At 38.5% G+C, this 25595-nt stretch overlaps 2 protein-coding genes across 4 annotated transcripts; both read left to right on the top strand.

The window, feature by feature from the left end:
• Window positions 1-237: 237 nt before the first annotated feature.
• Window positions 238-3897, top strand: psma5 (proteasome 20S subunit alpha 5). Its single transcript, XM_067587758.1, has 10 exons — window positions 238-335; window positions 637-688; window positions 1173-1239; window positions 1374-1500; window positions 2325-2392; window positions 2481-2588; window positions 2737-2795; window positions 2904-3006; window positions 3223-3309; window positions 3511-3897. The coding sequence occupies exons 2-10, from the start codon at window positions 660-662 to the stop codon at window positions 3586-3588; spliced, it is 726 nt and encodes a 241-aa protein (XP_067443859.1). The 5' UTR covers window positions 238-335; window positions 637-659; the 3' UTR covers window positions 3589-3897.
• A 1879-nt stretch (window positions 3898-5776) lies between these two features.
• Window positions 5777-24621, top strand: LOC137181774 (sortilin-like). Of its 3 annotated transcripts, none has more exons than XM_067587754.1 (20): window positions 5779-6095; window positions 12476-12538; window positions 12648-12721; window positions 13117-13219; window positions 13356-13517; window positions 14211-14284; window positions 15176-15225; window positions 15315-15442; window positions 16005-16149; window positions 16424-16579; window positions 17483-17595; window positions 18171-18273; window positions 18407-18575; window positions 18703-18887; window positions 18991-19180; window positions 19474-19590; window positions 21107-21215; window positions 21512-21624; window positions 21713-21839; window positions 21920-24621. In XM_067587754.1, exons 1-20 carry the CDS (start codon window positions 5823-5825, stop codon window positions 21932-21934), a joined length of 2469 nt encoding a protein of 822 aa, XP_067443855.1. In that variant the 5' UTR covers window positions 5779-5822; the 3' UTR covers window positions 21935-24621. The 3 variants fall into 3 exon arrangements, 2 of the variants coding, with proteins under 2 accessions (XP_067443855.1, XP_067443856.1); XM_067587755.1 differs by lacking the exon at window positions 5779-6095 and adding an exon at window positions 9915-12234; XR_010928185.1 differs by lacking the exon at window positions 21920-24621 and having other exon boundaries at window positions 5777-6095; window positions 21107-21301; window positions 21713-21813.
• Window positions 24622-25595: the final 974 nt, after the last annotated feature.

The raw sequence follows: 25595 nt of genomic DNA, 5'->3' as shown, positions 1-25595 counted from the left end.
AATACATTAAACTGTTAATAGGCTACATGTTCTTAGAGATACTTAGAATGTTCTTATATTATTTACAATGACAAAATATTTTTTGACCAAAAAAATGACAGAAAAAGCAAAATCATTGATAAGATTGTATAGATTAAGATTAATAGATATAAGATTTGTATAACTATCAACTTTTTTAATATCAGTACAAGTACAATCTGAAATACCGCTCAGGAATATCTCTGTACAGGCGGAACGTTTTTTCCGATCTGTTAGAAAAACCGGAACTTTTGGATGTAACACGCCAAGCGCTTCCCCTGAAACAAGCGAACTCATTCAAGGGTTTGTGGCTGGAGGTAAACGAGTCTTCCTAGTGTAATGATTTTGAGGAATATCATACAATCGTTTATTTATACCGTCTTGGACGTAGTTGTAACACTGGAACATCGATATTAGACTCATAAAAGCCATTTTGTACGTCTGTTTCAGCGCTCGGCTACGTCAGTTAGCTAGCACGCTTGCTCGGCATCGCAGCTAACTTTAGCTCGCTAATCACCCGGTGAACTTCCACGCAAAGACCTTTCCTTACTTGTTTGAAATCAGGTTAAATAATTCTGTACAGCCGAGAAATCTCACGTACGTCTTCTGTTTTTGCAGGTCCTGTGTTAAACGTTTAAAAGATGTTCCTGACAAGATCGGAATATGACAGGTAGGTGGCAGAAACACAAACTGCTTTGTCATTTATTGAGCGCTTCTCAGTAGAAACCATCAAAATAACGACAGCACGGTGATGTTAATCTGTTGTTTTAGTTGTTTGTACAGGTTGTGTTGTATTTTCACGGTTAAATGAAGTCTGGAAGTAGTTTTTAGTCCAGTCCTTGTAACTTTGTTGCTGTGTGTTGCAGGTAGTTAGCTAACTTAGCAGCTAACGGGTTATTTGCTTTCACTTTCAATATTGTCAGTTTTTTTTAATTGAACCTTTATTTAACCAGAAATGAAATGTGTTCTTCAACTCTGTTCTGGCTTAAAACGGACGGTAAAACTTTGCTCCCCGAGTGTGTGTGTGTTGTTTAAATCTGCACTAAAACATACAAACTCAACACAATGCCAAATAACGCCACAATATTCATTGGCAGCATCATTTTCTACCAACATTGAATTAATAATTACCATTATCCACATCCGTTTTACAGAGGTGTGAACACATTCTCTCCTGAAGGACGATTGTTCCAGGTTGAATATGCCATAGAGGCTATTAAAGTGAGTATTACTTGTTGAATAACTGAAACTGACCAATACAGTAGGCCTCTCATATACACTTGTTTACATTAATCTTGAAAACAAATGTCCACTTTGAAGCTCATACGTTTTTCTCTGGCTGTGCTCTTTTGCAGTTGGGCTCCACAGCCATTGGTATCCAGACATCAGAGGGGGTGTGTCTGGCTGTGGAGAAGAGGATCACCTCTCCCCTGATGGAGCCCAACAGCATTGAGAAGATTGTGGAGATCGACAGTCACATTGGTAAGAGGAAACACAAACTGAATGTCAGCTATTAATTTACTGAATCACAGGTTAGGCCACTGAAGATAAGTGCTTGAGTGGCTATTATTTGTTAACTTGTAAAAGTCATTATCTGGCTTCTGTTCTCATAAATCAGGTAATTAATTAGTTGTGTATTGAAATGTCAATGACAAAATTAATTTAAACATATTTGAATTGCATGTTTTGTACATTGGAATGCAACACGTTATGTTGAGAAAAAGAACAGATCAAAAATAAAATGCCAAAAATAAATAAATACACAGGGATTTTTAAAATGATAGAAGCATCAAAATGTTAATGTATTAGTAAAATAGTACTAACAATAGAATAAGTACTGCATGAGTACTGGCCCGAGTAAAAGTAATGCTTATGAGGTGAATCTTGAGTCGCAGCTTGTGATGTTTTAGCTGTTATCATATCTAGAGGGAGCTTAAGGAGTTTTGGTACAGTAAAAAGCAGAAAGTCTGAGAGCTGTACCCGAAGTCCATTAAAAGATTAATTAATATGAGAAGGACCCTAAAGGGACCCCTCCTTGATTTCTGTCCAGAATTTCCCTCTGTGATTATTTTTGGTGTGGTGCTAACAGGAGGGGAATGCTTTGACACGATCAAGTAGTGTATCTTTAAAATCTATTATAGAAATATGCCTGCATTAAATTTGACCTTTGTGATGTTATTTGGGAGAATGCTGTTTTGTGAAATTCCTCATAAGTGACTACAGTTTTGATCAGGCTGATGATTACGCCTACATTTGCTGCTTTAGATCACCGTGGGGTTTGTTCATTTTCTCTCTCTGTCTCAAAGGTTGTGCAATGAGTGGCTTGATAGCTGATGCCAAGACCCTAATTGACAAAGCCAGAGTGGAAACACAAGTATGTATGCTGAGAGAACGCTGTAATACAAGTTGTTTTCCTGACCTTGTGATTTATCTGCAACTAACCTGTGTCCATTCCTCCTCAGAACCACTGGTTCACTTACAATGAGACGATGACAGTGGAGAGTGTCACTCAGGCTGTGTCCAACCTGGCACTGCAGTTTGGAGAGGAAGATGCAGACCCTGGTGCCATGGTCAGTCACTTTCCTTGTTGATATACTCATCCAGTTGAGCCTATGGGATGTTTTTTTTTTTCTCCAAGGGCATAGATGGTGTTTGAGTAAACTAGCGTAACGTGTATTCTTCTGTCTGCTCTGTTTCTCTGTGTTTTCATCTATACAGAGTCGGCCATTCGGTGTAGCACTTCTGTTTGGTGGAGTTGATGAAAAAGGACCCCAGCTGTATGTAAAGATTTGTGCACATTACAAACTTTACATTTTAAACTGCAGCATGCTTACCTTTTAATTCTGACTACAAAGAGACTTAACTCCTTCTTTTGGTGAATCCAGGTACCACATGGACCCATCAGGGACCTTTGTGCAGTGTGATGCTCGGGCCATCGGCTCAGCATCTGAGGGAGCACAGAGCTCTCTGCAAGAGGTCTACCACAAGGTACCCAGTCCCACCACTACATCTTTATATTCAGCAGGAAAATGAGCTAATCAAATAATGTGATGTGTATATAAGTTGCTATCTTGCATTTGAGTTGGTAAATCATTGTTTTTCAAAGATTTAATGAACCCAACATTCGTAGAATTTTCTAAAAGATTTGAAGATCACCAAGTTGCATCTTTTCTGTTTGCCCCTCTCTCACTGGGTAACCCTCAGTCCATGACATTAAAAGATGCCATCAAGTCATCCCTCACCATTCTGAAGCAGGTGATGGAGGAGAAGCTCAACGCCACCAACATTGAGGTTCGTTCCTCATTTCTTATCCTCTCTCTGAATATTTCTATTTTCTCTACCATTTTTTGTCAGTGAAAACATCCACTACATATTGCATCAGTGAAGACGTCCAGTCTTTTGTTGGAATGAAATAATTTAAGTTTGCATGACTGCCAGACTTTAAATCACTGGCGTTCCTTCAGGCTTCATTATTCTGTGTCTCTTCTGTAGCTGGCAACAGTAGAGCCTGGGAAGACCTTCCACATGTACTCCAAAGAGGAGCTGGAGGATGTAATCAAGGATATCTAGATCAGAAAAGACTTGGAGGTCTCGGTTTGAGCTCCGGGCAAGAGAGGAGAGGAAGAAAACCTGGGCTGAATGTCACGACACAACCACAACTTTCCATCAACACATTCTCCTTCTTGCTGCATTCAGATTTTTTGGACGGCAGAAGAGGTTTTCTCTTTGTACTATGCTTATTCTTGTCTCTCAGTATATGTACAGCTCTGTACTGGAGTCTAACCAGCGCTTATAACTGAGCGGCAGGGAAAAGTAGGGGGGTGGGGTATTTTTTTGTTACGGATCAGTACCACAATTAAACTGTTGTATTCAATAAGAGATCTGATTCGGCAGTTTTTGTGAATTCCTTGTTTTCTTGTGTTTCTCCATCATATCAGAGTGACATCGCTTGATAAAAAGGAACTCAGAGTGCAGGATGTCTTGCTTTAACAGTGGGGTTTGAAAGTCTGTGTTCACAAAAAAAAAGACTTTTGTTGAATCTCTTATCAGAAAGAAATCAATATATTTATCTAAATGATATTTCACAAACCAGATCCAGTAAGTAAACACTATTAAGGGGTGTCCCGGTGGCCTTGGGGTTAAAGACACTGACCATGTCATCACTGTTGCACACCACCACCTAACTCTCATTGTTTTCTGTCACCTCTAGACCTTCACTATACAGAAAAGGCAGAATATCCCCCAAAAAACATGAAAAACAAAGTGAAGTATTTACAGGTGGTGTGATATGACCACAGTTTGCTTTTATCCCAACTTGAACTCTTGGTCTCAATTGCAAGTTAATGCAGAGTTTGAGAATCCACATTTTCAGCACCTAATCTAAAGTTAAATACCAGTTGCAACGACAATAACTAGCTAATATCTTCTAGTGTAAGAGAACATAGTTCAGTGCTCTGAGGTAATATGTGATAATATGAACTGGTGAACTTTACAAACCAGATTCTGTCATTCAAATTCAGTTGACTTGTATTTAAGTCCTGTACTTGTAAAAAGTAGCACAGCACCAAGTCTTGAGTATCGGATGCACGGTTGTGCCAAGAATAAAACAAACTATCTAAAGATCTATCTTCTTACTATTTATTGTGGACAATAAATTATAATCTGTCCACAATAAATAATAAGAAGATATATCCGTGAGTGCTGATGTTTTGTTAAAGTACTACTGTACTACTGTAAAAAACAACCAAGGTTATTGTGTTTTGGTGATTTGAAGATGTAAAACAAAAGGTTAAGTTTTTAAGTATTAATGGTTAAATAATTAATTATTCATAAGCCTTTAATAATACTTAGGTTGCCACTAAGGGCTGCTGACAATCTGGACCAAAATCCATTTATTAGCAACTTATTAACACTTCATTTATAATTTATGGCTTATTAGAAAGTGAGACACATTAAAATATTTATGGATTATCAATATTCATAAAAAGATGGAGTAAAGGCTGAAGTCAGTGGGATTTTTAGTACAATAATAAGTAATGATGGATTTTTTGTGACCAACTTTGTTAGAATATATTTTACATTTTGTTTATTGTTAATTTCTTTCTTTTTTTTTCCTTTTTTTTTTTAAAAAAAACGACCTACTTGGCAATAAACCTGTTTCTGATCCTGTTTCTAAATAACTAAAATGAAGCATTAAAATAAATATAAAGCGTATATTATATTTTTCTTTTAACCTCCAATCAGTTGGTGAAAAATCAAGTTATCAGTTGATAAAGTAAATTACACCTTATTTTACTTTTATCAGTCACTAGCTCTATTTATTTTTCAACTCCTCAGTTTTCCTAATATTTTGGTCTTGGTCTTAAGTAGAAATATATATTATGTTGGTTATTGGTGTATTCAGATATATTTATGACATGTCTGATAAATTTACTACATCTTGTCAGTTTCAGGGCTCTATAGGGAGTGCTAAAATAATGAACAAAAGACAATTCAAATTTTCTATAAAGCAAATTTATCCTCTTATGGGAAACAGGCTCAGGCTGTTCTTGTTTTTTTTAGTGTTTCTAGGAACCATCAACAAATTCAGAGAAAAAGTTCTGTAACAAATGTTTGCTGGTCTCTCCACCAGGGGGCAGCGCAGCACCAGAAAATACTAGAGCTGTTAGTGGAGGGAGAATCCTGCCGACCAATGAGATTGCAGGTTATTCTAATCCTGACCAATCATCTTCCACGGTGAATGGGCCGTTATTGAAGATGCATTTGGTGATGAGGGGGGCCGGTGGGGCAGAGGTTTGGGATAGATGAGTTTCTCGCAGAGTCCAAAGTTGGGTAGTGTCGTTGTAAACATGGTGTCCGTATGTTGCATTTTGGCGCTCGGGTTGTTTTCGACTGCGCTGTGCAGAGAGGGAGAAAAAGCGTCAGATGTGAAGAGGCTGCAGTCGGAGTTCAGCAGTGATGAGCAGCGACTTAGTTTAAACAAGTCGGACCTCTCGAAACGCAGCGCAGGACTGAATGAACAGACATGTACAGGTTTTCCTGGAGTGGAGTCAATTCTGCCCAACAACACCCATACTGTAAGTGACACATTCAGTTTTTCAAGCCGTAATTATTCGACTAAACTCTGAAGAAGTCAAATAAAGTAAGTGAGTGTCACCTACAGTTGGAGTCTGCAGCACATGTACACAGTCAACAGCCTCCAAAATCTGTTCATATCCAACACACTCAAACAGAAAACCTTTAAGACCATGTAATACGGGATTTTCCAATCATAATGTCTTCTGTAGTTAGGATTTGATGTCTGTCTGTGATGTGAATGAGGATAGAAGTGAACCCAACTCTCTTTATACATGCTAGAGGGGAAACGACTAGTCGATTAATCGAGCTATTTTGACACTTGAAAACGTAAAAGTCAGTTTTCACATCTGCTTTTCCTTGTGTTAAATTGTAGTAAAAATAAATTATTTGGGTTTTGGCAATAAAAAGCAATTTGAAGACAACATTTGGTGCCATGGGAGATTGTAATAGACACTTTTCACAAATTTCACGTTTTCTGACATTTCGTTGACCAAATGATTAATTGAGAAAATAATCTGCAGATGAATTGATAATAAAAACAATTGTCAGTTGCAGCGTTAGTATTGTTTTCAGAACATAATCTGTCGATTATTTTCTCGAATAATTGATTAGTCATTTGGTCTATAAAATGTCAGAAAATTATGAAAAATGTTGATCATTGTTTCCCAAAGCCCAAGATGCAACCTGAAATGTTTTGTTTTGTCCTTACCAACAGTCCACAACCCCAAGATATTCAGTTTACTGTCATAGAGGACTAAAGAAACCAGAAAAAGTTCATATATAAGAAGCTGAACCAAAGACTTTTATCTTTTGTCTTAAAAAAAAGGACTCAGAATGATTAATCAATTATCAAAATAGTTGCTAATTATTTATGTGCCGATCGACTAATTGTTGCAGCTCTAAAAAAAAATTTCGTTTGCCATTATTCTGGTGATTACTTTCTCAGCTTATCTTTTAAATGGTAGAAAATAGTTTCCTCTATAATAGAGTCATATTACTTGTTTTGTCCAAAACTAAAATATATCCAATTTACAACGATACAAAACAGAGAAATGCGTTAAACATTGGAGAGGTTGGAACCGGACATTTTTTGCTTGAAAAGATGACATTAAATAATCAGCTATCAGACTAGTTGCTGATTAATTTTCTGTCGATCAATTCATTGTTTCAGCTCTACTTCACAGCCTTGAATTGATCTGAATTAATGTAGGTCTTCAGTCTGGGTCAGATCCACTACTGTCAGTGTTTGAGGAAGCAAAGGATGCAAGGTGGATGGAGTCAGTATATTAAGTTCTGCTAGTCTGGTAACAGAAGTATCTTGGAGGAGTCAGGTGATACCTGCATTTCTGTACAGAGCTGAACATTTTCGAAGAGGGACAGCTCTCAGGTGTTTCTCTTGCATTTCATACCTGTGACTGAGATGAAATGATGACGTGGCAACAACGTGTCTCAGAAGAAGAATTGATCGTACATCCGAAACTTGATTAAACATTTAGCATCTTGTGTTTTTTCGCCTAGTCTTTCTCATTCCAGTCTTGAAACTTCTCTCATCTTGCCTCTTATCTGGTGTTATAATAGATAAAACACCTTTGGTCACTTTAGTACTGAACATGTTGTAATAGGAAGCACAACAAGAACAAATCTGATATCTAGAGGAATTTTCAAGAATAACAACTTGGTCCAAAGCTACAGAACTCTGCAGGACAGCCTTCCTGTTGTGTGTGTGTGTGTGTGTGTGTGTGTTTGTGCATGTGTGTGTGTGTGTGTGTATGAGTGATGGAAGAAGTGGACATTACATCATTTCTGTGGCTCAGACACCTGGACTAGCTTTTGAGCATGAAAATGATTCGGCGTGCTCACAGAGAGCAGACTCCTCCCGTCTCCTCTGGGCCCTTCTCCCTCACAAACATTCCCCACGTTGTTTCTGCTGAACTCGATCTGAACGCCAGTGTGGAGTTTTCTGTTATCAGAGAGCTGCCGGGCTAGATCAGACAAGGTAGTGAGAGCATGTAGATAAGTAGTACAAGCTCCCTATTTTCTAATTTGCTGTGTAAACGATCAGGTCACACAAATCTAACCTACTCCTACATTCTTTGTCGTCCTTTTTATGCTAGTTTAGATCTGATAGACTACAGAGAATGCATTTTGTCAGCCAGCCCCTGCTTTGCCTCATTTTCCCTTTTTTTTTGTTTGTTTGTGTGAGGTTGATTTAGCTACAAACTGACTCCATCCCGTCCTCTATCCCCTCTGGCCAAAAAAAATGTAGAGAAAAAACATGTTCTGTTTTCGGGGTGAAGCGTAGCTGGGTCGCAGCCAGCTGTTGGAGCACCAAGAAAAGCAGCAGAGTTGATGTTCCACATGGTGAGAGAGGGAGAAAGAGAGAGAGTTATGGAAAGTTTGGGTTTGTTGATATACAGGGAGAAATCCAGTGAAATCAACAAACTAGTGAAACTAGGAAAAGGCACTTGAAGACACTTGCAGATTTGTGGGTAAATACTTAGTCTTGTGTTTGCATTTAATGGTATTCACAAAAACAATTATTATATTAATTGTTTAGTCTATAAAAAAAATCGTTTAAAGGGGCACTCGATTTTTACACATGAACATCAGTTTATTTGTTACAAGGTGTTCTACTCAGCCTGTGAAACTGTTGTATAATATATTTTATTGCTCTGAAGGGAACTTTCCAAAGTTAGAAAAAAAAAAATAAAATAACCCTGATGATGTCACCAGGATGATCTCAGATACAGCTCGAGACTTCTCACATGTTTCAATTTTATTTCAGCTCCCTGTTTTGGTTTTAGGTCCCGCAACTTCACTGTTTTGGTTCACTCTCACGGCTCTCATAGCATGGTTTTCATTATTTTCACCTGCTAGCTGGTGAATACAGTGTAACATTTAGCAGCTAAGGAGCCAGATGATTAATTTAGTGGTTTAGTGGAGCTATACAGAGCTAAAAGGAGAGCGAATATTGGACTTACATATAAAGGTGGACAGAAACATGACTTCAAATGAATGCTAATGTTGCTACATATCTGTCGGATGTCTAAATAGACGGTTTGCTAACACGTTTACTGTATCAGCTTTATAAGGTGAGAATATTGCCAAAAATTTTTGTTATTGCAGGTTTAATGAAAACAGGAAAAAGTCACACACTTGGCTTGTGGAGTTTGAAATATGTGGGAGTTACTCGGGCAGGGAGGCTCCAATGAAAGATGCCATTGAGTTGCATTATGGGTAATGCAAGATCCAGTGTTTTTGGAGTTTGACTCATACTAGGGACCGAAAGTCTGGATATCTCACCCTCTGCTATTTGAGTTTGACCTTTGTCTTTTTTAACTGCTATTTTGTAGACTAAATGAGTAATCACTTTAACGACAAACTACTCAGCAGGGCACTTTGCAGTCTTCAGCTCCGCTACCCTTTTGTTCTGGTTTTCTTGAACAATGGTAATCCATTAGACATACTGTAAATACGCCCCAGCTTATTTCTCTGCTCACAAAACTTAGCCCAGCATCAGAGGATTTGTCGACACAGCTCCATGTGTTAGATCAGAGGCTGAGTGTTTGACCTCCTCTTCTGATGTTTTATGTGTGTAAACACCGCTGAAGCAGAAAGGTTAAAACCCAGAGCAGAGGGAATAAGGAGCTCATTGTGCTGGCGACTGACCTCTGAGGGACGACTTCGCTGTGCTCCCTCCTGCCAGCAGTGTGTATTACTGAATCTGCAGGATATATTTTTTGTGTGTGTACTGTACTTTGTGCATGTACAGCAGCGTGTATGATACTTGCACCCGTACCCTCTTCAGATTAGATAATACAGCAGGTTTTATTCTAATTTAGTGCTCTCAGCCTTTGCTTCAGCTGACTTGCTGTATAGTATAATTATTGATTGTTTGGGTTTCAGTCTAAGTGAACTGCTGGTCAAGTCAACATTTGTCCAGTCAGGGTTTCAGCAGAACAGATGTGGAAAACACCCTGCTGGTTAAATTCAACACAGGTGTGAAAGCAAGTGTTAAGCATTTGCTAAGGCCTGGTCTTAAGACAAGACACAACATGAAACCTGTTGACCTGCAGTGACCTTGCCTGATTGTCATTGTGACTTGAGTTGTAAGATCTGGTCTTTGAATAGGATTTCAGGAGGAGATGTTGCGGAAAATCTGCTTGTGTAGTTTTTGGCCTAGATAACTTTTCCCAGCTGGTCCTTCCTGTCTTTTTGCATTGATTGCATTCTGATTACATCCAGATTAAGTGTGTTTGAATGTGGGCAAGACTGCAACTAAAAGTTATTTTCACAAGCATTTAAATCTGTTGATTATTTTCTCAAGTAGTCATTTGGTCTATAAAATGTCCAAAAATGGTGAAAAATGTCAATCACTGTTTCCTAAAGCCCAACTTGACATCCTCAAATCTCTTGTTTTGTCCTGACCAACAGTCCATAACCCAAATATATTTTGTGTAAATAATCATAGAAGGCTAAATGAACCAGAAAATATTGACATTTGAGAAGATCTTTTTTAGATCAACATCAACGTGTATATATTTTATCGGAACATAAACACATAAAAACGAAGCAAACATTTTTAATAAGAGTCCCTTAAATTTTGTAATTAAGGGATTGTTACCATAATATATGCATTTTTTGTGGGACAATTTAAAATGAAAAAAAAAAATTCTGTTCTCTGGTGGACAAACTATATAATGGCGATACTGTTTCGTAATTCACATGTATGTCAGTTTAATGTTATTAGACTCTGTCTTCAAATCATATTTTTCTTTTGAAGCAAGAGAAAAAAAACTAGCACACTGTCATAATTGTGTCATTCCTTGACATGTTAAACAAATGCTAAAAAAACAGTTATAACCTAAAGTATAAATAATGAGTCATAATACATCACTGACAGCCAGGCTTAGACCAGGAAATTTCTTTATTGTATTATTAAAACAACAACAATTGGTATTTCCATTGTTTTGACAGCCACCTGTCACACTGTTATAACACTGTGATAATCATTATGACAACATCACCTGTTTTGTGAATTGTTTGTGTGTGTGTGGTGGTGGGCTTGGATGGGAGGACAGATAAACATTCACCACTACACCACATTACAGTGATCACACTGATAGTTCTGGTGACAAACTTCAATTGGCAATATGAACCAATATTGAACCTCAATTGTAAGCTTGACATTGACATTTTTGGGAATAATGCCTGTATGAAGTAGATGAAAAACAGGAGTGAGAGGAAATATTTGAGAGAAAGCAAAGTGACACAGTGTTCCTTGGGCAGATTTTGAACCGACGACACTGCAGTTAGCTACATGGTACAAGACTGTCAGGAGAACAAGACACGTCATGCTTTACATTTTTGAACTGATCAACAGATTGAACAGACGACTGCAAAGAAAGGGAGGAGAAGTTGTCAAGCAGTCAAGTGATTAAAATATGAAAGAACAGACGGATGCAGCGAGGGTGTGATGAAGTGATTCATGTGGAGGAGGAATGATGGAAAGTTGTATTCACACACTTGGACAGCCGGGCCAGGCTGGTTTCCACTGGACCTATTTACAAAGAGTTTCCAGCAGGCAGACCTGGCTGTCTCCTGTGGCTTTATAGAGCTGTGCGCAGACTCTCCAGGGCTGGGCTCACCTTGTAAACATCTCTGTTCCGCCAGCAAAGGAGAGAAGGGGAGAAACCTTCCTCGTACTCCGCAAACACAATGTGGGCCGTGGCTAAATACGTCGCTCAAATGACCATACACTTGAACGTCACGCTGGATGAGCACACTGGAATGCTGTTTGCAGCCAGGGCACTTGTTGTGAAGTAAAAGTTCAGGTTTAAACTCTTTCTGTTCGTTAGCCATGATATTACGTAACACTGAGTTTTTTCAGTTTAACTTTGAATTTTTAATTCTCCATAGTCTGAAAATCGCATCAATAAATGTGTGAATAGTAAAGTAAACATTTTTATATATTGTTTATTGGCAGAATATAATTAATTCAGCCTCCGTGTGTGTCTTTGTGTATATGTGCTCGGGACATGAGTGACTGTCTTGTTCTCTGGCCCCAGCTTTGTCATTTAGGTGGAAATGTAGGTCACACACGCAGAGTGCATCCAAATGGCCGAGTTACTTTGGACAGTAAGGACAATTCATTCTGTCCTCCGGGCTGTCATGTCTGGTGTGCAGCGAGTGACACATACACAAACTCTCTTGTGTTTTTTGTATCTCCGACTTAACTTTTAGTTTTATAACATACAAATGTCTCAGATTTTCTTAATCATCTTACATATTCCTCCTGAAAGATTTTGCTGGAATGACATTGATTATTTTCTAAAATCTTTCATTTTTCATGTCTTTTTTTTTTCTTCTTGTATTCCAGTTTACCTTCAAAGTGAGAACCATGGGTTCCCTGTCACTGGCCTGGGTGGGAGATGGATCAGGGGTGAGTTTGTATGAGTTGCATGAAAATTATATAAGTGAATGGAAGAAAATAACAAGAGAGTCCAAAATGTTGTGAGAAATTGCGTAATACCTGCATTCTCTTCTCCCAGGTGCTGCTGGTCTTGACAACATTTCAGGTGCCGTTATTCATGATGCGTTTCGGTCAGTCTAACCTTTACAGGAGGTGAGAAATAGTTGAATAGCTAATGTTTGATGGCATGCTAGATGGAAATGGAGCAGTAAATTGATTTGTCATAACTGTAGAGCTGCAGCTAACAATTATTTTCTATTTTTAAGTTGTTTGGTCTTTAAAATGTCAGAAAATTATGAAAAATATTAATTGTGGTTTACCAAAGCCCTGGATGCAATCTAACAGATTTTATTTTGTCGTGACCAAAAGTCCACAACCCAAAGATGTTCAGTTTACTATCATAGAAAATATTCATATTTAAGAAGCTGGAACCAAACAACTTTAGCATTGACTCAAAAAATTGACTCAAAACAATCAAAATGGTTGACTGAATGGTCGATTAATCTTATTATTCTGAGGGTCTAACTGCAACTTTGTCACTGTGTCAGTGAAGACTACGGGAAGACATTCAAAGATGTGACTCACCTGATCAACCACACCTTCATCCAGACAGAGTTCGGCATCGCCATCAGTCCTGACCACTCTGGCAAAGTGAGTTGTTTGAGGGAAAGCCGTCCATGTTTTACATGCAAAAGAGTCTTCAAATACTGAGCACATACCTTTGCCTTTACTCAACTACTGTTTTAAGATAGTGTTCCCCACCGCTTCTGTCTGTGTTTGGTTTCAGGTCATCCTCACTGGTGATGTGTCAGAAATCGGGGGATTTCGACTGTTTCGCTCACAGGACTTCGGCCTGACGTTTATCCCATCTGACCTGCCGTTTGAGCCCCTCATTCAGATGCTGTACAACCCAAGAGACTGCAACGCACTTCTGACGCTCAGTATCACGGTAGCAGCCTTCATGCCCTAGTCAAAACCCCAACATACACTCCTGCACCTCTTCTGGATACTAGATTCTTGATTAGATTATTGCAACTTGATTATTGATGATTATTGCAACTCCCTATTTATAGGTCTTCCAAACTAACTTATCCAGAACTCAAGTTCTAACCAGGACAAAAAGATCAGATCATATAACTCCATTCCTCCTTAACCTTCACTGGCTACCTGTTGTTTTCAGAATAAAATTCAAAATTCTCCTTTTGGTTTACAAAACACTTGCTGGTCTGACTACATCTCAGACATGATGTCAGTTTATAACCCCATCAGATCTCTCACATGGAGGACATTTCCACCTTGTGTGGAAATGTCCTCCATGTGCCTAGAACACTTTCAAAGTCTGGAGAAATGACATTCAGTATTTATGCACCTAAAGAGTGGAACAGTTTGCCTTCCTTTTCACTTGAGGATTTTCTTAACTGAACACACCGTATTTGTACAGTATGTTTGTTTGTATACGTGTATGTAATTTTATGCGTATGCATGCATGATGTTTCTGTTTATTTGCAGATTTTTACTGTCTCTTTTGCTGCTTTTGTATTAGATGGTGCTATACAAATACATTTGAATTAAATCAGATATAAGTGAATACTCAGAGGTAAACATTAAACTTTTCCCTCCTTTCATTGTCTCTCGCCTTCAGTTGGACCTGTGGCTGTCTGAGGACTTTGGTGCCACCTGGAGGAAGATCCATGACAGTGTTTGTTTGGTCAGATGGTGAGAAATGTCCTCTACTTGTATAAATACACACAAGAAATATGGATTCTGGTTGGTAGTGCATATATAATGGATGGCATAATGAAGGAGCAAGACAAATGTTATTAGATGTTTAACTACTTTTTTATATACATTTATTATACAATCTAGCAGAGTATGAACCCTCGGTTACATTTTATATGTCAGTCATCTGTGTGTGATTGGTTTGGAGTGAAAAAACAAGTCGAAGCTGTCCATCACCGGCGGGGTGTGAAAAAAATCTGTGTTCCCTGTTTGTTTCCACTCTGCCTACATGTGCATCTTTGTTTTTGGTTTAACGGGCCTGTTTATGTGTGTGTGTTCTTTGTCCACCGTTGTTATTCCAGCTGTCTTTCTTGCCGCAGCTTGGACCACTTGCCTGACTCTGGTTTCATTTGCGCACCAGAGTTCACATGAGGTTGCGGTGTCGACCTGCGGTTGTTAGCGCTGCATTGTGGGAACATTGTGATAGCTCTGCGTGACCACAGCTGTCATTTAGGCCCCCAAACTAAATTGACTGCAGAGCGAGGGAGCCGAAGCTGCTGTCAGACTGAATCATGAGTCAGCACCAGCATTCTTATTCAGCCCACAGTCCTTGAACCAGCAAAATCTTTGCAGTTGAAAACCTTCGTCCCCTTTGGCAGCTAACAAAGCCAGAGAGGGCTTGGAGCGCGGCCCGGGGGGTCGGTGTGTGCCTCGCTCACACAGCACTTAGAAGAACCACAAACATAATCTGTGATCTCTACAAATTCCAAAAAAGTGGATTTACATTTGAACTCAGGCAACTTTCAAATGGTTCAAAATGTGCGCACAATTAGACCTTTCCTTTCCCAAGATTCTTTCCTTCACTGTTTCTTTTTCTCACACTTACAGGGGTCCAAAGAACAGTATCTACTTTACAAGAAACAACAATGGATCATGTAGTAAGTAAATATAACATAGTCACCCCACATACAGTATGTACATTTATAATTCAGTAACACATCCACTAACTCCACCCTGTCTCTGTCAGATGAAAAAGGAATGTTGGAGTTAAGGAAAACGGCAGACTATGGTAGAAGTTTCCGGACGATTGCAACAAGAGTTTACTCTTTTGTGCTGGGAGGGCGCTTTGTTTTCGCTTCCATCATGACTGGCACGGTATGTGTGTGTGTGTTTGTGTGTGTGTGTCTGAATATGTGAGCTTGTGTTTGCCTCTTTGCCTCCATTGCTTCTAAGAGCAGGAGGTGTGTGTTTCTGTTTTACCTGATGCATACAGAATCTCTAATTATGAGTTTCTAGACACATCCCTGTGTGTGTATAATGCTTCTATATGGACATAAATGATAATACTTTTCACACCCAGGTGATGTGTATATTTTTTCTTTTACACCAAGTGGTATCGAGCCATTCAAATATTTTTAAAACTTTTGCAACCACCCCAGTATCATGCAGGTGAATTGATATGATCTTTGTGGTTTTTTAGTTGCCCCACTGACCCTGAAACATATGTTTTGGGGTTATTATCTCACTTAATGAGCTGCATCTCTAACTTAAATCATATACACCTGTTTACATTTTCTCGTGTGTCCTTCAGGGATATAATAGAATAATAACTCTATAACAGATTCATGCTCCATATTTCCCTTCTAATTCTAAAACTGTACTAAAACTTCACAACTATCTGTGTGTGTGTGTGTGTGTGTGTGTGTGTGTGTGTTAGGGTACAGAGCGTATGATCCACGTGTCAGTGGACGGAGGCGAGGTGTGGAACATGGCTCAGCTACCTAAAGTCAACCATGAGCAGTTCTACTCCATCCTGGCAGCCACTCAGGACATGATATTCATGCATGTGGATGACCCTGAAGGTCAGAACCCGTGATGATGATGCTGATAGTGATGATGGATGTGATTGATGATGAATATGACAGTATTTGATGCTGCTGCTGATAATTAACATTAGTGTCGATAACACAAAAGAACCTTCAAGCAGATATCCTGCTGAAGTGTCCTTGAAAAAAACAACACTGAAGCAGTGGAGAGTTTCTCTGTGGCGATCAGTAATGTATTGCAGTGAAGAATCCAAAACCGTGTGTGTGTGTGTGTGTGTGTGTGTGTGTGTTTGTATTATGTGTCAACCAGACTCTGGGGTTGGAACCATCTATGTGTCAGATGACAGAGGTACCGTGTTTTCCAAGTCTCTGGAGCGTCATCTCTACACTACCACAGGAAGTGACACTGACTTTACCGCCGTTAGTTCCCTCAGGGGCGTCTACATGACCAGCATACTCACAGAGGGTGGGTCAACACACTGTATAATATGTACTTACATGTTTAACACATGTTTTCAGTTAATTACAGATTTTTTTTAATAAATGGCATTTGATCCTAAAGTCACACTAAACCATGGTCATATACTGTACATGTGTCAGAAAAAATTGCTTGTACATTGTGGTACCAATTTTCAAATAACACCACACATTTACAGATTAATTTCTTAACCTTCTTGTTTAAATTCAAAATGAAAAGGAAATGACAGCTACACTTGTTTGAAACAGGTCGTTTTTCACACTGAACATCTCATCGCAAGCATGTTTTCGTTAATGTTATATTATTGCTGCATGGTGATGCAGTTGCAAGCAGGGAGTTATTTTGAAAAAAATCCTTTGTGGTGCATTTAAGTACAAGTTGGAAACTCCAGCCTCCAAGAATGACGTAGGTGCTGAACAGTGAACCTTTTGATTCAACAAACTATCAAATTCACATTTTTCTTTCTATGACATCCATGTTTAATTTCCTTTCAGCATAACATGTGAAAATTATGATTTTTGGCAGTCAGAGCTCAGATTTTAGAATATCTTTGAAGGCATATTAAAGGAACATTTTCTGAAACAGTCTCTGCTAATCCCTCTAACATTAAGAAAAATAAAACAGACTTAAAGTTCACTGTGATTGATTCCCTATCTCAACTAAATTTAAAATTGATTGACTTGGTTGATTTTCTTACCACAGTAACATGAACTAAAACCTGTTGCTGCAGGACATCAGTCAAGAAACTTATGAAATGTTTTGGAAAATCGTTAGAAGTATTAAGCTTGTATTTTATTGGCTGTAGGTAATGTGGTTAAGCATGCAAAAGAACAACCATGCGCCTGGAAGTCATTGAGTCATTGTGATGCATGTTATTGTGTCCCTTCATAGATGGTGCCGTGGAAACAGTGATCACCTTTGACCAAGGAGCAAAGTGGCAGACGCTGCGCAGACCACAAAACAGCCATTGTGACACTGAGACCTCTACTAACAGGCCTAACAGAGTGAGACACACATATACATAGAGATTTATATAGCATATATAATTAAAATACAAAACATAAAATACAAACATACATTTTTGTTGTGATGTGAATGTATTCTTTATTTTTTATGTGTTTTTTTAAAATGTATTTTGTATGTGATGAATGATGGAATGGTTCTGTTTTTTTGTTTTCTTAGTAATTTTAACATCAGAAATTAATTAAACTGATCCACACAAACACACACACACACACATTGTCCAATAGATCATCTGTCCTAAAAAGGGTTTCCAACATTTTACAGTATGAGTCTCTAATAATAATAATAATAATAATAATAATAATGATAATAATACATTTTATTTGGAGGCGCCTTTCAAGTCACCCAAGGTCACCTTACAAGAAATAGAAGCATAAAAGAATCAGAAAAAAAAACCATCAATTAATACAAAACATCAGCATAAAAACAGGTGAGGTGCACAGTGTCCAGTTATAGGGAGTATGCCAGTTTGAGCAGGTGAGTTTTGAGGTGGGACTTACATACAGTGAGTGTGTGACTTAGTACCAACATCACCCTCATTATTGTGTCCTTACAGTGCAGACTTCACATCCATGCCTCCTACAGCACCACCATGAAGATGAACGTCCCCATGCTGCCTCTTTCACAGCCCAGTGCTGTGGGCCTCATTCTTGCCCATGGTATAAAACACACACACACACACACACACTCTCTCTCTCACACACACACACACACAAAGATCTCTTGATACACAATCATTTTACTACATGGTAAAATTTCTCATACCACCGTCTCCCTGCCTTCCTCCTCCAGGCAGTATTGGAGACGCAGAGTCATCTCTCTCACCTGACGTGTATGTGTCTGATGACGGGGGCTACTCGTGGCTGTTGGCCCTCAGGGGCCCTCATCACTATGCTATAATGGACTCTGGAGGCCTGCTGGTGGCTGTGGAGCACACCAACTCACCTGTTAATCAGATCAAGTGAGGATAAGTGATTGTGTTGTATTTTTTTTTTTTTTTTTTTTGTGATTTTTAGCATGTGTCAGCTTTACAATTCCTTTTCTTTGCTTGATGGTCTCTTTCCACTCTCCGTCTCCCACTCTCTCAGATTTTCTACAGATGAAGGGCAGTGCTGGCATACCTATAACTTCACCAGCGACCCCTTTCACTTCAGCGGTATGGACAGTGAGCCCGGCTCACGCTCCATGAACGTCAGCCTGTGGGGCTACAGGAATGACTTCAGTAAATGGGTGGTGATCACTGTAGACTTCAGGAAACTCCTCACCAGAGATTGTGAGTATGCAGGAGAAAATGGGTGATTGGTATTTGGGCATGTATGCTTTTACTTGGTGTGTCTGCATGTCTATATGTACTATATGTATGTATGTATGTGCAGGCAACGAAGGGGACTATGTGCAGTGGCTGGCTCACTCAGCAGACCCTAGTGGATCTAGTGATGGCTGTGTGCTGGGCTATAAAGAGACCTTCTTACGCCTGAGGAAAGACTCTGTCTGCTGGAATGGCAGGGACTATGCTGTCACCAAGCAGCTGTCCCCCTGTCCATGTACAGTAGATGATTATCACTGGTATGCCCCTGCTCCTTCCATGTCCTCTTTGTATTTTATGTGAGAGAGTGAAATAACAAAACACAACAAAAAGTCATTTCTTCATCCTGTATTTAGTGTGATCATGAGGTTTACTCAAGTAGAAGGGACACTGGACACTTAATTTCATGAGTATGGCAAAGAACGTTTAGTGTTTTAGGTTCCAAATCCAGTGGATTGTGGAGTTTTATTGCAATGTTGTTCAAATGCAAAACCAATACAAATCTTTTTTTCCCGACCAGCATTAGACAGTGTGTCTCTTTTTGTTTTTATAGTGACTTTGGATACTACCGGCCAGAGAACAGCTCGGATTGTGTGGAGCAGAAGGAGTTGAAGGGCCGTCCTCTGGAGTTCTGTTTAAATGGGACCACCGAACAGCTACAGACCAATGGGTGAGGATGTCTGTTTTTACCTTTGGTCTTTACAACTTTCACTCTCTGTACTTTCACTCCCTGTTCTTTCTTTGACATAAAAAATGCAATAAAACATTTTTGTTCAAGCTTTGGTTTGGGAGCCAAAAAAGGGAATAAACCCAGAAAATAAGGTGATAAATATACATTGTTATGTATGTGACAGGTCTTCCCACTGTGCATTATGCTATAGATAGATGTAAGAAATGGTGAACACCTCACTTTCAGAAGCCTTAAGTCTGTTAATTAATTTAAGGCGAATAGTGGAATGTATCACCATTCCTGCACATCTGGACTGGGTTGCACCAGCTGCTTGTAAGTTTGTGTGTAAAGTCTTTCCTAAGCTCTTAGAAGCTACTAGCTAGTTTCACAGTAGTGAATTACTTTATCAGGTTGCACCATTAAAACTTAAGAAATGTCTTACCTAATAAACACTGAAGTAATGTGTAAATTGGTTGCTAGGAAACATCTGTAGCGCTGCCCAATAAGAAGCAACTAACTAGCTAAACGGGAGCATGTAGCATCTGTAGCATCACAAGCTGTGATATTGCTTTGAAAAATAAGTTTTAGAGGCCAAAAGATAACATAAACTCAACTGCCAATCCTTTGTGCGGGTAAGTTTTATTTTTTATGAGCATACCTGGAGAAATATGTGTGTTAGAATCAGTATTCATGAAGTTTACAGAGACAGATTTACTTTCTAAGATAAAGATCAAAGTGTCAAAGCAAGTATGAGACTACAGGTTAGCATGCTTTCATTACAGCAGTTCCGCTGCTTCTACACTCCCCCCCTCCCCCATCTGTGGTATGTCGTGGCAATTTTGCAATTCCACTCTGACAAAGAGGAACGAGACAAAAATCTCTTTACGGTATTGTCACACTTTATCATATATATTATATATGCATACAAACTTGTTGTCTGTGTTAGACAAAGAGTGAAAAGGCGAAGTCAAAACACACACTTTATAGTCATGAAAGCTACAAAGCATTCCATTGCTCTTGGAAGCAGTTTATTGGTACAACAGCCAGCCCTTTGTTTGTTACTTATCAGTGTTTCTTTCCTGGAGGCGCTCATGCCTCCGCACACCTGCTGAGAACTGGGAGTTGAACACTTTCTTGCTCTTCTTTATCTGGTCTTGTTCTTTCTGTGGTAATCTTGCTATCCTCTGATGTGAACCTTTAGCCTTGGCCCTTCTAAACTGTTAACAGCTTGCAAATTCTCCGCTCACACTCCATGAATCCTTCTGTTACACTAACAGTACTTAATAATCAGGCTAAAGTTCACTCAGTTAAAAGGTACATGGTAAGATTCAGAATAACTCAGCATGAGCAGTAACTGTATTCAAACATGTGCAGAAGTATGTGTAATTTCCCTCCCAGGTATATATATATATATATATATCACTTCTTTGGTCTTTTGGATGTCGTATCCTGCACCACGTCCCTTTCAATAAGTTTTGTCTTGTCTTTCATGTCTCTCTGTCGTCCTGCACTTAAGCTACCGGAAGATTCCAGGAGACCGGTGTGAGGGTGGTTTCCAACCAGACAGGAAGGAGACTGACCTGAAGAGGATGTGCACCAGCAACGCCCTTCATCCAAATTCTCTGGTCAGTGCTGCTCAGTTTGAAAATTCTGCATGTTTGGACACATTGAAGAGGGGAACCTCTGATCTTCAACATGGTCACTACTGAAGGTCTGAGTGGGTTTTATAGTTGTGTATAGTCGTAGTTTAATCTGAATTACTGTGTATTTTAAAGTAAGTGATGCACTGAATTCTCTAACAAAATCTGGAAAATCCTTCGTCATGTGAGTGATGCAGAGTGTTGTCTTCAAAGGTAGTTTTTGACGTGTGATTTCTTCACATTTTTCTGCCTCTCTCTTTTTGCTTCTGTCATTCTGTCAGACTGAAACCGGTTCAACAAACACTGCTGTCATAGTGATGGTTGTCATAGCAATCCTGCTGACGAGTGCCGTAGCAGGCGTTTGGCTAGTGAAGAAATACGTCTGTGGAGGACGGTCAGTTACCCACATTTCACACACACCAGTAACACTGCACATATTTCTTCTCTTCTTTGTGTGTAACATGCAGTTATGTCTTCATCAGGTTCCTTGTGCACCGATATTCTGTTATGAGGGAAAATGTTGAGGCTAATAAAATAGAAGGAGTCGATGATATTGACACCCACTACTTGGAGACAGGAAAAACGCAGTACAACGAAGATTCAGATCAGGTATCTAATACTGTGTTCAATGTCAGCTTTTATCAGTAGACCTGTGTGATTATCTATTAACTACTTGTATCTCCTCATAGGACCTCTTAGAATAAGGTGGAGATTTCGCCCCACTCCAAGGCTCCTCAAGACTAAATTTAACACAGTCTATCCTGATGCCTGGGCACTCCTGTTGCTCCCACATGCTGATTAACATCTGTTTCTCAATTCTCACTATCCCCTGGTGGCTGGAGGACTCAACGGCAGCAGAGTGACTTCTCACATTGCTTCCTTGTACCAGTTGAGGCTCCCACGAAAAAAAGGCAAACTGGTGATTTGGGGAGGGGGGGACTAAACCCAGTGCAGGACAGAAGAAGGCTCTGAGGTCCCTCGAGAGCTTTTGTTGTTTCTGTCACAAAGAGTTCTGTAAAGACCATTGAGTCTGAATATGTGCTCTGTATGTTTCCTTTTATGCTGACCTGAGAAGAGATGGCCTTTCATATTTGTGACGCACTGCAGACCCGCAAATCAGAGGACAAGACTTTGAGATATCTAGGCTTCTAGACAATGTTATAAAAGTATGTCAGACAACAGCCAAGCAATAGAACAAAGAAATAAATCATTAATATGTTAGCTCAAAGTTTATGTCTGCTGTCAGTCAAGTAGTTATTGTACTCTGTAAATTTAAAACTTGCCAGATACAGTCCTATTGTGCATGGTGGACCATTTAAACATTCATTTTATTAGTTTCACAAGTCACTAAAATTGGGCAGTAGCACATTTTAAAAGACTTCTCACTATTCTTATGCTTAGAAAGGAGCACTTTCCATTTCATTAGAAATGACTGTGAGCAATAGTATGTCTTAAAATGTTATTTGTCACCATTTTTGACTAGTGATGTTTCTTGTTTTTACCATACACAATCTATGTGGGTTTTTTTAACAGGTAGAAAGTTTTCAACAGAATCCCATCAGGCGATGCACTTTAAATGTTTATCTTTCAGTGCACACTAATTGCTTTTGTTATGTAGCCATAATAACTGTTGAATAGATATTGTTTTTTTTTCTTATTTCACTTCACATTTACTATAAAATGTAGGTAATATATAATAATTATTAATCTAAAGGTCCACGTTTGTTCATTATTTTAATTTTTCCTTCTTAGTTTAAATTGATAGACTGAAAAATAAACTGATGTGCCCACAATAAGGAATAACAACTCATAGAATGTTATTTGGAAAACAAAAATAGGGACTAGTTTGAAAAAAAAGCAGTGACTCAAATGAAAGAAAATGTAACTTTTAGTGTGATGACTTAACCTTTTTGACTTTTAAATATCTAAATGTGAGATATTTAATGAATTAAACTGAAATTCAAAGTGTCATATTGAAAATGCAATTCTAACTAAACTTTAAAAGTAACCACAGCAGTCACATAAGTACAAATACTTTTTAGATATTTGCCCCTAAAAATAGAAAAGTTATTAGTAAAAGACACATTAGTGACTACTAGTGCTTACCTCAGAAGAACTTGTAACTGTTGTTAGCAACCAGATAAATGATGCCGATTAACAAGAATAATAATAAAAGAAGTCACAAGCAAAGAAATACTAGTCTTTAATTTTAGTGCCTAGTGAAACTTTTGGAGTAAATGTTGAAAGGACCTAGCATTATTGTGAAGAAATAAAATGTGCAGCTTCATACAGTTAATATCTTCTACTCCCCTGTCTGTGTGGTGTAAATGAAAGACTTGAATTATTGCCAAAGCACTTTTATCGTTGAATTTTCTTATTTTTAAAGGTGAAACCTAACATTAGCCCAGCATTGTATGAAGGTAATGCTAATCCAAACTCTTTACTTGAACTTTCTGATATTTTTACTTAACAGTATGCACCAATATGTCGCTATTGTTGTGTCTTTTTTTTTAATTATTTGGCTGCTATTTTCTTCACATCAGCCAGTTCCAATATGCATTTGTGTAATGATGTTAATGCAGGTGCAAACATAATCAAGACAAGATAATCAAGTGGTTTTTTTTTTTTGGTTTTTTTTAATCTGGTACTAATATGACACTAGAAAAATTGTCACAGAAATGCCAGTCAACAATCAGCTAAACGTTGCCAGAGCAAACATTTCCAGAAAGCTATCAGCCAGTACTGATAGTCTTCTGATATGGATATATTGGTGGTGCATCTCAAATAAATTGTCTCACAAATGTTGGAAAAAATACAAAATAATAAACCTGTCAGTTTAATATGTGTGGTGGCCACCGTCAACAACTTTATTCCGTTCACTGAATTGCATCTTTTCATCCTTTAGATGAGATGTTGGCTGGCTAGTATTTCTATATTAACTGCAGTGTAAGAACTGTAACTTTTGACACGTGTGCAGGGCTTATGGCCAATTCTTGTTTTCTCTAGCAGAGGCAATAATATCCCAGCGAATAAGCTATTGTAATAAGCTGGCCTAGTATAGAGGCATATTCTCAAGGACTGTTGGGTGGACTCTGTTAGATATGAGAGCAAATTCATATGCTTGATGCTTCTATACTTACACAACTGTCAGTAAGAACAAATCCAGCTATTTACTTGATTCAATGATTTATTTTTGCACTGTACCTACAGATCTGTGAAAAAAGTTGCATTTGTGCCTCCATGTACATCTCATTTTTTGTTTAAAAAAAAAAAAATTGGGCCATGAGTTGTGATCTTCATTCCATCTTGTTTTCTCAACTGTTTGCTTGGATAAGAGTAGGATGAGTATCTCTGAATTAAACCATTCTGTAGCACAGACGTTTTATAACAATTTTTGCATCTATTGAATGAAATCCATGAATCATGAGTGAAATAACACTATTTCTTTTACAAAAGTTCATTTCTGTTTGGGTGTTGTTAATGCACTCTTCCTAGAAATGGAATCGTACATTAAAAATGATTTTAAAAGATTAAAAAAAGATTTAAAAAAAAACAGTGCTAAAGCAAAATATAGCCCACTAAAATGTATTAAGTTCAAGTAGCAATTTGAAGATGTGGTTGCATAATGGTTGAGAAGTAGTTCAATTGGCTTTACTATTGAAATACTTCATGATGGAAACAAAACTGTAATCTGAAGGGACACAGCGCTACACCAATATAGTAATCAACCAATCATGAAACAATCACTATAAATTTAGAGCAGCTTACTAAAGATACTAATTTATATTACTATTTAAATTAAAAGTGTTATCATATATTAAAAATATTGCACTATATGACTACCAAAATCTATGAATCTATTCAGCATTTATTAATAGATTGCCAACATGCATTATTGCCAAATAAAAAGGATATTTGATAACTGGTAGCACATGAGCTGTAACAGTAGGAGATCATGGACATTTCACTCAGTAAATCTGAAGCAAAGGGGATAATTGCAAGAAACATCACTAAAGAGTGGCAGCACAGCAAACACAGGACTACACCTTTATGCAGTCCAGCCAGAAGTGGGCACAGTGAGGTCAGTTAAAAGGAGCACCGGGGAGGAGAGGATCCTAACAAGGCTGACACACCAGACTTAATAAAAAAACACTGCACTTCATAGGCAAACATCCCTCAGGGTTATGTGAGCACTGTCACGCAGAGAGAGGAATCAGTGGAGCATGCAGTTTGTCACTGCCAAAAATACTTTAGAGAAACATGAAAGCGGGAAATCAGGAAGCTTGGAGTGGAAGAAATGAAACTGAAAAAATGTATTTACCATTGGGGGTTGGGGAGTCCGTTGCATTGTCGATGAGAAACTGG

This window comes from Thunnus thynnus, chromosome 4 (assembly GCF_963924715.1).
Source record: "Thunnus thynnus chromosome 4, fThuThy2.1, whole genome shotgun sequence".
Classification (NCBI taxonomy): domain Eukaryota; kingdom Metazoa; phylum Chordata; class Actinopteri; order Scombriformes; family Scombridae; genus Thunnus; species Thunnus thynnus.
This window is presented reverse-complemented; position numbering and strand designations above follow the sequence as displayed.